The sequence below is a fragment of the Anas platyrhynchos genome, chromosome 7, assembly GCF_047663525.1.
Source record: "Anas platyrhynchos isolate ZD024472 breed Pekin duck chromosome 7, IASCAAS_PekinDuck_T2T, whole genome shotgun sequence".
In the NCBI taxonomy this organism is placed as follows: Eukaryota; Metazoa; Chordata; class Aves; order Anseriformes; family Anatidae; genus Anas; species Anas platyrhynchos.
The window spans coordinates 29,040,863-29,056,473 of record NC_092593.1 but is presented as its reverse complement, the minus strand read 5'-3'; the positions used below and the strand labels follow the sequence as shown (position 1 = coordinate 29,056,473).

Here is a 15,611-nt window from a genome sequence, read left to right as displayed (position 1 = left end):
CAAATAAAACTTAAAGCTGGGAACTGAAGCAGAGCTGGCAGGTTTCATGCCATCCCGCCGCCTGCAGTGCTCCCCCGATGACGCTATCTGATCAGCAGCTATGTGAAGAATGCTGCCCTCTTATCAGGGTTAAAAGGGTCAGATCAAATTAAGTGCGTCTCACCGAATGACTGCGAGGGGAAATAGTTTCCCTTTCTCAGAAAAGCTCTCTAGTACGGCGCCTGAGCTCCTCTCTCCAGCACGATAGGTATCTCTAACCCATGACACCAAAACTGGAGCACAGAGCTCTCCTGGGTGGCCACGGCCCAAGGAAGGTTGCTCATCACTGCAGGAGGAAGGCACAGCGCCTGCTCCCCACGGGACAAGCTGGGGCTGCAGAGCTAAACCCGATCCCATCTTTCAGGCAGAGTTTAGTAAAACCACTCGCTTCACAGGTGGACAAGCTGAGAAGGGCCGCAGGAAGCAACAGCATCAGAAGGGCTCGGATTTGGGAGATCCCAGGGCCACGCACCCTCAAGAAGCTCACCCAAGATGATGTACAAGTCAACAGAAAGCCCCTTTTATCAATCTTTAGGCCTCATTTTCCTCCAAGACCTCCTTTAACATAGACAGCTTTTTGAGGCTCTTCAGAAATGCTTGCACTACGCCTGAGCACACAGGTTTTTGGGGAGCAGCCTGCCCAGTGACGGTGTGCTCTCCCACCTCTCCTTTGCTCCAGTTGCTTCCATTAACTTCTGCACAAATGATTCATTTTGCCCAGTCTATTGTAAACAGCATTCAAAGCCAGCTGGAATTTGTTGTGCATCTAAATTACACTTGCTCAGCAAGCTCTTCAACAGAAGGGATTCATTTCAGTTTCTGTCTGTGGTAGGGGCACAGCACCGCGCGTCTTCAGTTCTATTTCAGCAGCGACTCCTTCCCTTCGCAGAACTCAAGCCGCGTGGTTAACATCCAAACCTCACTGCGATTAAAACATGAAAGCTACACCTTGGAGGAGGAAGGGGAAGGAGGAGGAACTCACTGGATCTCTAATTGTAGCTCTGGGGCAAATGTCACTGCTGAAGAATACACCGTGGGTAGGGGCAGGTGAGGAATCAATAGGTCAGGCTGAGGTCCGGAGCGCACGCAGGTCCCTTCAGCGCAGAGGCTGACCTTGTCACAGCAGGGGCAGCTACATCTGTCCCCAGCTGACAAGGAAGCTATTAATGGACGTGTTGGGAAAGCACCAGCACTCCGCAGCCAACCACAGCAACAGCCAGAGGGGGGTGGTTAAGAGAGCAAATCTGAAATGCGGTAAGCCAAGCTGTTGGAGTGGGACAGGTGTTGGCACGAAATCGCCGGTTCCCCAGGCTGAGAGGCAGCATCACCACCTCGTCCAAGGCTGCAGGGCGTCAAGGTTTTGTTTTGGTGGCAGGACCTGTTCTCACCTCCTTTCTCTCTTTCTTTCCACCCCTCTTGTGCAAGCGGATGGCGAACCCAAGGGGAGTCAGTCGTGCGACCACAGGATGGTCCTGGATGCTAGGAAAAGCAGTGGCTCTGCCCATAAAAAGGAGCAGATGGTTATAAACGAAGAATCAGCACCATCCCTACTGAATCTGCCTTCTTAAAGCAGGCAGAATCAAGTATGGGACGTAACAGGCAAGAGGCAAACTTCCCCGTGCATGGATAGAGGCAATGGGAACTCAGGATAACAGCACAGACTGCGTTACCGCATACGCACCTACGCAGAAGTGTGAAGAGGACTTGAGCCATTTTATCTTTTCCATTTTAATACAGAACCGGAGATAGAATTATTTAACTGGCATAGAATAGTCTTCAGAAGCCCAAAACTTTACAGCTGGTTTGCTAAAAGATTTTTTTTCCCCTGAGGTGTTGGAGTGGGAAGGAGGGAAGAGAAACACGCAGCTAACACTCCTTCCCACAGCAAGGGAAGAGAAAATTATTTCCTTCACAGGTTCAGTTTATAAACAGTTTTACTTTTAAAGAAGAGTTAAAACCTGGATTAAAAACTATGCCCAACACGCATTTGGTCATACCACACGCTGCTTGCCACACGAGCCAACACTGGAATTAAACTCCTTTGCACCGCACCGTGCCCCGCCACGGCAAGGTTACACACGGCAGCTGTGCCAGCACTCCACACGCAGCACAAAACGCCTCTCTCAGAGATCTGACACGGGGTTGCGTGCACACTGCCAAGTGAATTACAACACCTGGAAAACAGAGCAATGCTGGGATGGAGGACACCTGTAAAAACAAAGCTGGACTACTCCAAAGGGAACCCAAGGCCCCAGCAGATGTTCTTTTCATCTCCACGCTCGTTACTGAGTGCTGTGGGGTGGTGCTCTGAGTAGGTACGGAGAAGCTAACACGCTGCTTGCTCGGGGTCTCGTTCCACAGGAGCAGGCACTGGTGGCTCGTGCTGGCAGGTCCTCAGGCACGAGGCCACTACGCCTTCCTGGGAGAGGTGTGGATTAAGGAAGCACAGGGCCTTGCTGGAACACACGTAGGTCCACCGTCCTGCTAACCAGCCTCTAAAAGATGAAAATGCACAGACTCAGGTGAGGCAGATTTCATTTCAGCCAGATGCACTTGCCCAAGTGTGCCAAGGCACCAAGGCACAACCCCTTGCAAGCTCCCTTTGGAAACTCAGGACATAGCAAATGAGTGCACAACCCAGTGGTGGCAGGACAACACCAAGCAGCTCCTTCTGCTGACCAGGCCCCAAGAACAGAAAACCTCGGAGGACTGAGGACACCGGGGGTCTGCTGTGTTTCACACGAGCCCGAGGCATAGCACTGCTCTGACATCCTAATACTTGCTTCTTTCTGTGAATGCACCAGCTGTATTAGCACAGGGTGGCACAGCAGTCAGCCCTTTTGCCACAAAACATGGAAGCAGAGCTAAGAGATCAGAGTGAAGAGCCACATTTCTATCCCACTGTTCACTTATTTCAGTATCTAACTGGGCCCCCAAGGCCCTTATTAAAGGAGTCTCTTCACACTAGTTTTGATGGAGGAAGGGGCATGGGCTAGGCTTGGTTGCTTATTTCAAAGGCACTGCCCTGAGAACTGGAATGCCTGGCAGCACTTTTATTCAATGACTAAAGTACTTAGCCCCTTGCTGGAAATGCAGAATTACTGCAGACTAAATCTGGACAGCAATGCTTGAACCAATGCCAAGGTGCCTCATTTGTGTGACTAACTAATACCAAATGAATCATTTCTTTAAAAAGAACCAACTTGGATTTTCAGGGACTTACAAAAATAATAATTACTTTTGTCTTTTATACCCAACAAACATTTTGATCTACGGTTTCCGTCCAAAGGAAGAAGTTATGAGTACAACTGCTGGCAATTTTGATTATGTTTTACTTTTAAACAGATATTTTGTTGTTCAAAGTGAGAACGCTTATTTCCTTCTCTCAAACTTCTCTTTATGCTCGCTTGTTTTAATGCTGATGTCCAGTAAGGAGCTTTCAGAACATGACGTGAGTGTGATTTTTTCAAGCAGGTGCACCCTTCTAATGAAACTAATAAAACACCATGCGTGACAGAGCAACAAATTAACTTTGTGAGAACCAGGAGGATACAGGTTTAATTCGTCTTGATTCAGCAAAACAACAATAAGCCTGTATAACAACATGCCACAGTCTTGATGAAGAAAAAGTTCTGCATTGATCTTAAGTCTGCCCCCTGTAATACCAGATCACCTTTCTATTACACACGGACTATTAAACATTCAAAGACAACGCATCCCGAATTCATCAGGGAAGAACAAACCAGGATAAAATGATTTGCCTTCTGGGAGTCTATTCTCTCATGCTGTGGCTGGAAGATGATTTACCCAGCATTTTCTTTGTGCTACACAGAATTAATGCAGAGCAGGCACACTGAACTCAGCTTCTTCTTCATTCAAGTTCTGTGGTTGATCACTGTTAGGGCTCCCAAGTGAGGCAGATTTCATTTCAGCCAGATCCACTTGTCACCAACATCAGCGTTGTAGCCTTTACTAAAATAGCGACCGGGAAGCTAGAGAAAGCAGAAAGTTTAGTCAGAAACATTTTCTTTTTCATTGTTTATAGAGAATCTAAAAATTTCAGTAAGGTGACTTACATTACCTGCAAAAGCACAACCTATCATCTGCAATTCTTTGCAAAATGAAGATAGCACTTGTAGAAAAATTCATGCCTTTAGAAAAAAATAGAGCTGTACAGCTGGTAAGGGGGGACCCAAAAAACCACAATGTTAATGGTATATATATACACATAAACTAGGCCAATATCCCACCAACAGAACAGCATGGCTCCATCTGGATTCATCCAGTTCTTCCCCTGTCTGCTGTTCCCCATTTTAGTAAGAGATGACCCCTCTAATCAGTGTGCAGTAGAGGAATAGAATTAGCCAGAAGAATCCCATGCCAAAATAGGCACACATTATTAAATACATGAAGTTTCATGCATGAAATACTGAGTTAATTACTACATTAAATTAAACCATTCAAATGAAATTGCATATTTAGCCTTCAAGAGCTGAACTTAACTTCATTAAAGCAGAAAGCAATATCTGCCTGTCTTCATAAGCAAAGCCAGAAACCACTACTTGATGGAAAAACTGAAGTTTCTCAAATCCCCTACCCCAAATTTCACAGGTACTGTGGGAGCTAAGCAACAACCTTCACTCGCAGCCTCTGAGCATCACTGACCTTTCAGGCTGCAGCTCTTCTACACTGACCCCTCACGTTTCTGGGAGCTGACCTCTGCCTAAGCAGCTCACAGGTTAACCTGATGGACTTTTCTGTACCAGTAGCTCCCAAACCAGGGCTCAGGGAGATGCTGTGCTGTCTGCACAACATCACTCAGCTGCTCTGCTCTTAACAGCGTGTTACCCATCGCTGTACACAAGATTGCTCCAGGCTGGGGACCCTCCGAGGCAGCCTTTCTGTCGGACAGCACGTCAGGAGTAATGGCTGGTTTCACTGGTCTCAGGAGACACAAGAAACAGCTTGAGCCCAGCAAACCAAGAAATGTGCTGTGGAGGGAAAGGCTGGATGGACTGGAGCACTGGCAGAGGGACATCACATAGAACAGGAAAGCTGGAAGAGCTCTAAAGATCCGAGGAGAGAGGCTGTTGAAGCAGCAGCCATTTTAAGGGCTTACTGAAGCAGCATGTGGGACTGCAAGAGAGAGCCTGCCAGTACAGCAAAAATAGCCAACCCTCCTTAGGCAGCGTACGTGCTCTCTGCAGGCTGGGAGAGCGCAGGCTACATCACCAGGTCAGCAAAAGCACGCGCACGTGATGGAAGGCTGCACAAGCGTGCCAGCAACGCTGTCATCAAAATCGTCTCTTACCAACTCGCGCTGCAAAAACACCACAAATTTTTTTAGTGCACTTGCTGCCTGAATAAATATAAAGCAGGCTCTGTACCCGTTAGATAACTAAGCCACAGGATACAAAGCCTCCCAGCAACAGGATCGATACGTAAAGTAGCTGTGTTGGCAAATTACTCTTAACTGAGTGATCCTAGAGAGGAAAATGATGCATTTCAGCGTTTACATCTCAGGTGTTAAAGCAGTCCTCTTCAGAAAGTACTGACCACCAACTAAAGTGCCACAAATGTTTGGGTCCTAGCTCTGGAATCTCCCTTCCTATCTTTAGGAATGAGAAAGACAAAGAGACAACTTCCAGCATCGACGTAGAGCTGGAATCAAAGAGCAAACCGCTGTGAAAAGGCAAATGCATTTTGCAAGGAAGTCTGGAGCAAGCAAAGAAGCTACAAGAAAGCCTTTCCTTTAAAACAAATATTCTATCAGCTGGCAATCTTTACAAATAATTAAGCAAAAAACATTTGCTCAGCTCCACTCAAACTCTGGTTTCACACAGAACCTCAATGTGTCCCAGTGACTTCTCCTTTCGAAACAGCCTGTGAACGTAATTTGTTTGAGAGAACTGCCCCTGTGGAGAGAAGCAAGACCAAGTCTGGATGAAATCTATCATCATGCCACAAAAACAGCTATTTCATCCAGGAAGAAGCCTGATGTTTTGAAGAAGGTTGGGGCATTTTTATTTTATTTTGTATTTGAAGGTCAGAAGATAAGACATTTCTTTCCATAAAGCATCAAGCTAACAGGAGACTTCTGCCTCCTTCATGAGACATCCACCACCCCACCCTGTCGCAAGCTATTACAAGTCATTCTTGATCAGTGTTTCCAGGGCTTTTCATTTAAAGTTTGCCTTTAATGCTTTGTCTAAACATCAGAAGAAACCATGCTGTCCTGTTAAGAGTTACTCCCGCTGAGCAACGAGGAGATGTGAGATGGAAATAAATGATTACTGTCCCTGCCCTACAAATTTGCAGTGGTGAGCTAGGGAGGACATCAGACCTGCTGTGACCAGCCTGTATCTATTAATTCTAGCACAAAAACAGCTCTCCCTGGTCCTCTCTGGGCAGCACATAATTGGCCCTTTGATACTTCAAGAGATTCCCAGATAACAAGATTATTAAAGCAACAGGAGCTCGCTGGGAAAATACAGGAGTTTACAGTTTCGTTTCTGGGGAATTCTACCCTCTTAAAAGGGCACAGTATCAGTCCCAGCAGATTTCAGATTCATTGTCCAAAACAAATTCCCCATGTGCCTTTGGTTAAAGACATGCAATACATCAAAGCAATTTCTTCAGTATTTATGCATCCTCCATCGTTCACAGTGGGCCTTGGCAAAAGCAATCAAGTGTCGGGATATATTGCTGGTGAGCTTTCCAAACAGCCGGGGAACGGCACATAAACAAATCCTGTTTTTACCTAGCAGGCAGAATCATCCGAGTTTATATTCTGCACACTGTTAGAGTCAGGTGCAAGTAACAGGAATGACTTCCTGAGAAAGGGCCCTTCAAAGCTCACATTCGGCAGAGCTGTCTGTAGTAAAAAAAATACTTTTATTTATTTATTTATGTAAGGCCCACCTTCTGCCAGAACAAGCGCCTGCTCAGCTGCACGAGGAGCCTGCATTGACACAGCCGAACAAAAAGCATCGCGATGCTGTTGGTGATGTTGAATGGACCGAACAGCTTGATGCCAACAGAGAGGAGAGGTCCCACATCTCATCTCTCATCCAAACGTGCTCTGCAGCTTGCTGGATCGTCCCACGAGCCCAGCCACCTCCCTCACCCAGCGAGAAGCAACCCGCTGCAGCCCAGAAGAGAGAGAAGACACAGCTCTACTTAACTTGCCAGTAGCTGGTAGAACGCATGGGGACTGAATACTCACTGCCTCTTCCAGCACAAGATGCACGTGCCAATAAGAGCAGCCAATGGCTTGAAAACCCCCTTGCTGAAGGATACCGCTGACACTAAAAACTGAGACACAGTCTCGGTGGGAGACCAGGCAAATGCTTGGACAAGACTTGCATTTTCCAGGAGACTTCTGCATTCAGAGGAAGTTTCCCAGTTGGAACTGGGATGAAAACCAGCAAGACCATGTCACCTGCAAGTGGCTGGCACATTCACAGACCCATTCCATGCTCTTTACCTCCAGATCAAACTAGAGTAAGGTCAAAGAAAAGGTACAACTTAATGGTCATGTTAATAAGCGTGTCTTATTATATGCATTGTTATTAGCAACACATTTCCATGGGCAAGCAGGAGTAACAGCATATGGGGTCAGATAAATCCCTTCAAACCCTTTACTGGCATCGGTCTGTGCAGACCTACAGAGCACACCGACAGGTTTGCCCAACACCACGTGTCAGAGAAAGCAGTTGAGTACTACAAAGCTGAAGCACCTTTCCCATGAGAAGCCAGAAAAGCCTTGCTGTTATCACTGCAGCAATCTAGACACAGGCTTTGCAACACAGAACTGGGTCTCTGCCCTCAGGAGCTCACAGCTCAAGCAGCACTGGTCAAGCGAGCAGCAGCACAGATCCCTCCAGACAGACACAACAGCTCCCATGCCTCCCTGCAGCAGGAGGCAAATGCAGGCTCCTGCAGGGTCACTGTTGAATAATGGATTTTTCTACTCCATGGAAACAGATGAGACTGAGAATCAAGCCTTGGTCTGCTACGTTGCACCATGCAGAACTCAGAGCTGGCAGCAAGGATTAACTCGAGAAGTGCGCTATAAAATCCGCCACGTGAAGAATGAAACTAATGAAATAAGTTTTACCCAGCAAAGGTAGAGCCGGCTCAGAGGAATGGAACTGCTCAACTTTAAAAGAACATCAGTAAAAAGACGAAAACAAGATCATCTCATCAGTTAAATTAAGAACTCTGCCACAGAAGTGTCTGTCAAAACTATAAACATGATGGAAAGCCCTATAAAGCCGTATATGCTGCAGAGTAGCAACAAACAGCTTTAGCCAGCTGTTTGCTATACACTGTGGCTGCATTTCATAGCTCCTCAAAATAATTTCAAACCAGACATGTACAGGTAGAGCTCTGGAGAGCTTTAACAGCCTGGAAAGGTCTACATCCATCAGCTCAGAGTATGTCTTCTTTTTCAATATTCCAGGAGAAAGGAAAAAAAAATTACCATTCTTTTTCCTTCTGTTCTTCATGCTGCTTTCTACTAATGGCTGGGCTTCGCAGCTAAAATAGATCTATAAATAGCATGTTTTGAGCAGCACTGATCAAACAGCACTTAAAAACAGAGTCATTAAGCTGCGAAGCGTACACTCATTCATCAATATCCAAGCCTTTTCATTTAGCGACTGTTTATAATAAGCACAATAATAGCACCTGCCATCATCGCTGTTGGTGAAGACTCCTGCTTTTTCCAGTAGGAATCCTGACTTCCAGAAGGTTATTGCCAGGGACTGTCACACAGCTAGAGTTAAGAGAATTTAAGAACCTATGAATTCATATATGGTGATGCACTTTGGAAATGTTTTGTTTCCATGTCCCAGAGCAAAAGACAAAAAAGGGGTGAGGGTAATAAGCCCCTGAACACACATTAAAGGTGTAGTTTGAATTCCAGAGGACTGGCAGAGATAAGTGATTATTTACAGCTTAACTCCTGACATTCTTTTCTTGGACAAAATTCTTAATTATGAATTAACTATTAGCATTCACCATAGCTCAAGTAACACAGCACTCAAAAGCTTTACTGAACTGAGGTTCAGTTTACTTTACTGAACTGAGGCTAAAACAACTACTTTTTACTGAAATTGTTCAATGAGTGTTGTCCTACCATTCCTTCATTCCACACACACAAAAAAAATCAAAAAAACAAACAAACAAAACAACCAGAGTAGTATGGTTGAGAAATAGGAATCTTTTGGAAAAGAAGTGTCTGTAAGGAGAACACAGCTTATTTCTTTAAAGCTGAAGTATTTTTATTTTAAGCCACATCGCTGAGTATCAGCAGGAATCTGATCTGTAGAAAGGAATCTGTGATTTGTAATTTGAACAACTACAAACACCATAAACAATCTAATGCATATCTCCAGCTTTGCTTTTGCAAGACAGCCAAGAATAAATAAGCAACATGGTATGGCTAAATATTTTGTTGCAGCTTTTTTCCACAGTGTCAACTTGCTATAGCAACTATTCTCCACCCTGGCAGAATAAAGTCTACTTTGCTTTTTCTTCGGGAAGAACGTTAGAAACACCGAATATCCACTACAGACTGCAGACCGACCACAGGAAAAAGCCAAGTGCCCATATCCAAGTCGGACAGTGTTATGTTAACTGCAGATTCACCCTTCTTACTGGACAGATAAAATGCAAAGACTTCTTCCAACAGCACTCCCTGTGGCACTCTAGCTGGAGTTAGATGATCCTTAAGGTCCCCTTCCAACCCAAACCATCCTTCGTTGCCCAACGTAACAGCAGCTCTGAGAAATGCTGGTTCTACATTAAAAAGCTTTGAAGTGCTTCTCAGCATAGAAATGCTATCAGGAAAAAAGGACGTTCACACACAGTGCTGTCCCAACCAATATGCCAGCACACCTGCACAGTTCAACATCTCAAATTCACACTATTTCACGGTTTAAGACCCCTGGAGATGTTACCCTGAGGAGCAATGCAGGGATAGGAACGAGAGTAAAGTACCCTTACAGCTTTGCCAGAACTGTTTCCTGATCTAGAGGCACAATCTTCAATATAAGGTACAGAGATGAAACTGTCCTCTGAAGGGTTTTTGTTTTTTAAAGAGAAGTTTCCTAGGAGATGCAGAAGAGTGGAAGCAGCTCAGCTGCAACTTCTTTCTCCCTTCTGCTTAATCACCAGCGAAGCCTTTTCTTTTTCATCTGAAGTAGAGGTCTACCTTGTAGATCACATTCCCATCATGGTGTGGGACCCAGAAGGGTTTTAGAGGAGGAGGATGTGCTCCCACAGAACAGTGTTTTCTTTCATAGGGCTCAATGGCAGACTGTCGGTTTGAAATGGATTCTTTTAATGCCAGTAGGATTTTACTGTCTGTTTGATTTACATAGGCACCCAGCGCCCTGGACAGCGCGGTTTGTCATCCAAAACAACGCAGACACAGCCGACAGGACAGATCTGACGTACTCCCAAGGTCTCTCGCATCCTCCTCCCCTCCACATTCGGGATGGATTTCCCTGCCAATTGCCCATGCTATCTTTGAAGGGAAGCAGGGCAGAGGAGCTACGCTTTTCTGATGCAGGGAGAGGCTGTTCAAACCTCTCCCGCTCCCCCTGCACACACAAGATTGGTGAGACCAGAGGAAGAGTGGGGAGAAGGGAAGAAAAGCAGATCGTAAGCCTATTCCTACCCCACCCCAGGCAACCTTCAGAAACAACGCTGTAATTCCTCATTTTTAGTTATTCCTCAGGTTTTTCCAGTTTTACAGATACCCAGCGAGGCAACATCTTACTGTTATTTTAGAAATAGCTAAAAATATTTTTGCAGAGATAAAGCAGCAAAAAAACAAATTGAGCCTTTCCTAATTTATTGTGTGTCTGTTTTCATTCCTTCCTGGATCCAAGAGCAGACAGGGCTGGGCATTAGAGCTGTCAAACATCTCCATAAAAATAAGAAATGGAACGGGAGTCCTTGATCCTAAAAAAAACCAAAACTTCGGCAAGACAAGAAAAAAATGACAGGAGAGAGAAAGCAGAAGACTTTGTTACCATAGTGGCCATCTTTGATATAACTGCAAACACTGAGAGGGAAGAAATATATATCCTAACCTCCTTAGTTCTGCAAAGGCACCATGGAAGACAATTCTTGTAACCTAACCGAACCATGAAAAGCTACAGGCTTCTGGAAAAAAAAAAAAAAAAACAAACACCCTTTGACCAAGTGCTGTTTATCCACACAGAGGAGATTATATACATGTGCGTGTGTATGTGCAAAGTGTCACTGCTGCAACAATTTGGTCTAAAGTCTGAGGCCAAAGGCTATGATGTTTACTACCCGGTTACCACCACGTGAAAGCTCAGAGCATTATTTTTGACACAAACGCTCCCTGTTGTTCATCCACACTGACATGCTGGAAGCTAAAGCATTTCTTTTGTAGTTCAGGGTATTTTAGAGAGGCTGTTGGGTGTGCAAGCCAGCAGTGCTCTGCATTCTTACAGGGGAGAGAAAAGCTGAAGGGACTGCTAGCCCCTCATTTACCAGGGACCACAGCTGGCAAGATGTACCAAGCCTGTGCCCCACGTACAATTTGGGCCACATCAAACCCGCATCTGGCTCCCCCAAGGAAGCCAGACTGCATCTGACAGCAGTAGTGAGGTCTTTGACTTGCTCGAGCTTTCTTTGCCTCAGAGTAAGCATCTCCCTATTCCAAAAGGGAGATACCACCAAGGGAGAGAGATGCAAAAATAAATAAGAGCCTTCTCCTACCTTTCAGTGACGTGTTTATTTGCTTTCTTGAGGAGTTAAATGTTAAACAGACAAAAAAAAAAATCAAGCCATCCATTTCATCTTTGCTTAATATGAAGCTGACACAACAAATAATGTCAGATGTGTAAGGGATGGGATGGATGAGGAAGAATCAATACCGCTGTCTCTGCTCTCCTCACATGGTGAGCACGGCATGAGTGCAAAGTCTATCTCACCACAGAAAGGGACACTGCAAAATTTGGTATGGAGGAGGCCAAGAATGATCAAGGAAAGGAATCACGGGATGGAAGTTGAAGGGATTGACAGCCAGTGTCCAGGATCAGCAAACATCCAGTGCATGGTGGGGGAAAAGTGGTATGTGGGTAAAGAGCGAGAAGCAGGGGGTTTACCGATTCAGTACGAGAGCAAAAGGAGACTTCAGATGGAAAGATGACAACTAAAACCGATCTAAGAAAGCCGTACACACAGGCACATGCACTCACTGGAGCTGGAACTCATATTGTGATAGAAAGTGTCTTTGAAGGTAGTTCAAGAGTGTAGAATGAATACTTCAAAGAATTCTTCACAAACTGTCTGCTTCAAGGGTAAGGTACACATCCCTGACTTTCTTCCAATTCTATCAGTTGGGCTAACAAAAGATAAAAAACATTTTGATATGAGATTTGCTTTATTACAAAAGGAACTTCTAGGTGCATAGGCCTGTCTTGTGGGAAGAAAATCTCTGTGCCCAAGCATTTGTTCATTTTCTTTAATATACACACCCACACATATACTTAAAGAATCCCAGCAAGCTAGAAAGAGGATGGGATACTCCCACTGCACATTCTTACCCCCTGAAGAAAGGATGAAAAAAATACCATCAGAAATCCTAGACTGTAAGATGCAAGCCATGTTTTAGAGCCTACTATTGAAAATAGCCCTTTTTTCCTCCAGGATTTCTTATACTTAAAGATATTCAGGCAAGCTGCTGGACAGAGGAAACAGGCTACAGGAACCAGGGCTGGAGCAAGTGGGCTAATACACACCCTTGTTGTTAGAACTGATGACACAAGAAAGGAGACTAAGTATTAAATACTGAGCCTTCCTGTTCATAGCAAAAGAATTCTCCACTCTGATGGCCAAGTGAACACCAACAAACCCTCGGCTCCAAACTCTAGCACACCTCATGATGAGCAGCAACCTGCTTATTTATTTGTCTTTTTAAACACAAGGTTTGTGCAAAAGAAATTCTGATTATTTCCCTACAACCTGCAATGAATGGGAAGGTGGTACAGATTATTTTGCAGTCCTGCAGCTTTGTTTTCGGAGGTAAAGATGTAGGTAAAGATGGCTTGAATACGAATCTTAGACAGATGCACTTTTATGTAGACAGAAAAGAACATGCACGTAAAAGAATTCTTTTTTCACCATCCCTAGGAGACTGAGGCAGGACTTGCCAACATCATTCGGGAGTGTGAAGTACATAAGTACATTATTTAAGTACACTGATTCCATTAAACAGAACCATTTGTTTTCATCTTCTCTGCAAACACATCTGCCTAAGTGCTCCAGCTTCACAGGGCGCACATGGAGTCTGGAGCATTATCTGTGGGGATTGTGCATGGTTGGAAGAAAGCACAGAGATACAGCAGTTGTTAAAGGAAAAAAAAAAGAAGAGTAGTCAAGTCTTTACTAGTCTGACAGTTCCTAAAATAATGTTGCTTCACTTAAGAATGAACACGCTTATCTCTGATCTACAGAACCTGACTAAAAGGTTACTTTTCCCTTGCCAGAAAAGCATCTTTAGAAGTTTATGAATGCCTGAACAGAACGGCTGAACCCTGCCAGATGACTTTATGCTAAGAAAGAGGCAGAAAGCCACCTCCTCACACGTGGAAAGAACATTTACAGAAGAAATGGAGAGGATATACAGAAAAAGCAAGTTTATAGTATTCAGAGCTGTATGCAGCTACCTCATGATTTCGAGCAAAGGCAAATGTACTAAAATCTTGCTCCCTGAAAAGCGTTTCCTCCTCCTCCTCAGTTGCTTGTGACTAATTAATATCTTGAACAAAACCCAGCTTCTGCCTGTAATTTCCAAATCCCTGAAAACCACCATTATTAGGCAGCATGAATTGTGTGCATGCAAGGCTGAAAAGCACAGCAGTTAGTTGCCTATTTGTATGATCAGGGATGTATAACTAGTTATAGGACTGCCGAGGAAAAAAAAATCCCCTACACAAATCATTGTGTTTATGTGGTAAACATCATTACGCTAACTTTAAAAGCACGCATTTCCCACAAGGAAAAGTTAAAGTTCTGTAATTATACCATAATTAAGCCTTTACTTGCAAGTCACGTGAGCCTAAAATTTTTATCCCTCTTCACATCTAAGCGTGGTAGCAGAGCCACAACCATCTGCACATAGACATGGGCAAGGCAAGGGGTTAGGGCCTGAGATCCCCTCTCAGAGGAGGCAAACTCACAGCCAAGACTTGCGGGTCTACAAGTTCACCTCCTTTTCTGTGTGCACTGGTTGTTGTCATCCTACAGTACCTCTGAATGCAAGCCTTGCCTTTCAGAGAAATCCACGCCTTCATTTGCTAAACAAAGTTGGAGGAAAAATGCAGATCTTCAGAAGTCTCGACACAAAGGATTCGATTCTTAGAACATAACCAGCAGGTGGGGTTGGCTTTGTGCTTGCCTTTCTAGTAGCTCAGGCAAAGTAGGAAAACTCAACATCTTTTCCATCGTGCACCATCCCTAAAGAGCCCCATGCCTGGGGGATTGCAAGTGGTTAAGAATCCAGAAAAAAAAAAAAACATGGATAGTATTGTCTGACTTGAACAGAATGCTTTGTGGATCGTGCATGATTCCTCCTTATTCCAAATGACATTATCACTTCCCATAGTACTTTCCTGAATCAGGGCCTAAAAGCAAGCCTGCAGATGGGAGATTTCATTTTGGCAATTTTTTTATTTTTTTTTTTGCACTGAAAATGCTCAGCTCCTGCTGTCAACTGGCATGGAGCAGAGCAATCCAAGATCCGAGCTTTCCTTCCCAGGTATTCATATACCTTCTCCTAAGCATCTTTTCACTATGTCTGTAGGGAAAATCACTTATTTTTTTCCTGTAAGCCAGCTTTCTGAGGAGGCAGGACATTCCCAGTTTCTTGCCAACACAGAGAGGGGCGTGCTGTTGTACAGTTGGAGGAAAAAAAAAAGAGAAAAAAAGGCTTTCAGATGTAGTACCCCTGCTCCCCAGCACACAGCTCCAAGGTCACACCTAGCTGTGTGTCAGACAGCCTCAATAATTCCCAGCTCCACTGCTAAGTGACATTTCAGCCAAAAAAAAGCCTATCATCTTCGGGAAGAAAGACACTGTCAGTACAGATGGATGTTGCATGCTGGCAACAAGTCATGCAGCAGATCATTCTGAAATGTGTGCTGCACACGCATAGACGTCTCTTGGAGTGAAGGACTCCAAAAATTCGTAGTCTAAGCCTGTGGTTTTGCATTTAAAATGCAATACCAAAAAGCACAAAATTCTGATAACTGTCTCAGATGAACCAGGAAGGTGTTTTTCAAACACATTACACAATCTCAAGGAGCATTGAGAAGCTTTCTGCTGCTTTAACCCTTAGCTTTAGTCCCTTTTACAAGATGGAACGAATACATCTCAAATGAGGCAGAACAGCATGAACTTAAGAGCCTCTCCACTGCACACTTAGCTGAGGAAGAACAAATTATGTTGAATAGTCAGTTCAAAAGTCCCTGTGAATATTACGAAGAAAATACTTCAAGTTTCTAAATGAGTCCGCAAGACCGTAT

At 44.5% G+C, this 15,611-nt stretch overlaps 1 protein-coding gene across 1 annotated transcript in view; it reads right to left on the bottom strand.

The window, feature by feature from the left end:
* Window positions 1-3,565: 3,565 nt before the first annotated feature.
* Window positions 3,566-15,611, bottom strand: part of NDUFA10 (NADH:ubiquinone oxidoreductase subunit A10) — a 38,621-nt gene continuing 26,575 nt past the window's right edge. Inside the window, exon 10 of the mRNA XM_038182223.2 lies at window positions 3,566-4,031. Coding sequence (XP_038038151.1) covers window positions 3,963-4,031 — 69 coding nt within the window. The 3' untranslated portion in view covers window positions 3,566-3,962. The remainder of the gene's footprint in view (window positions 4,032-15,611) is intronic.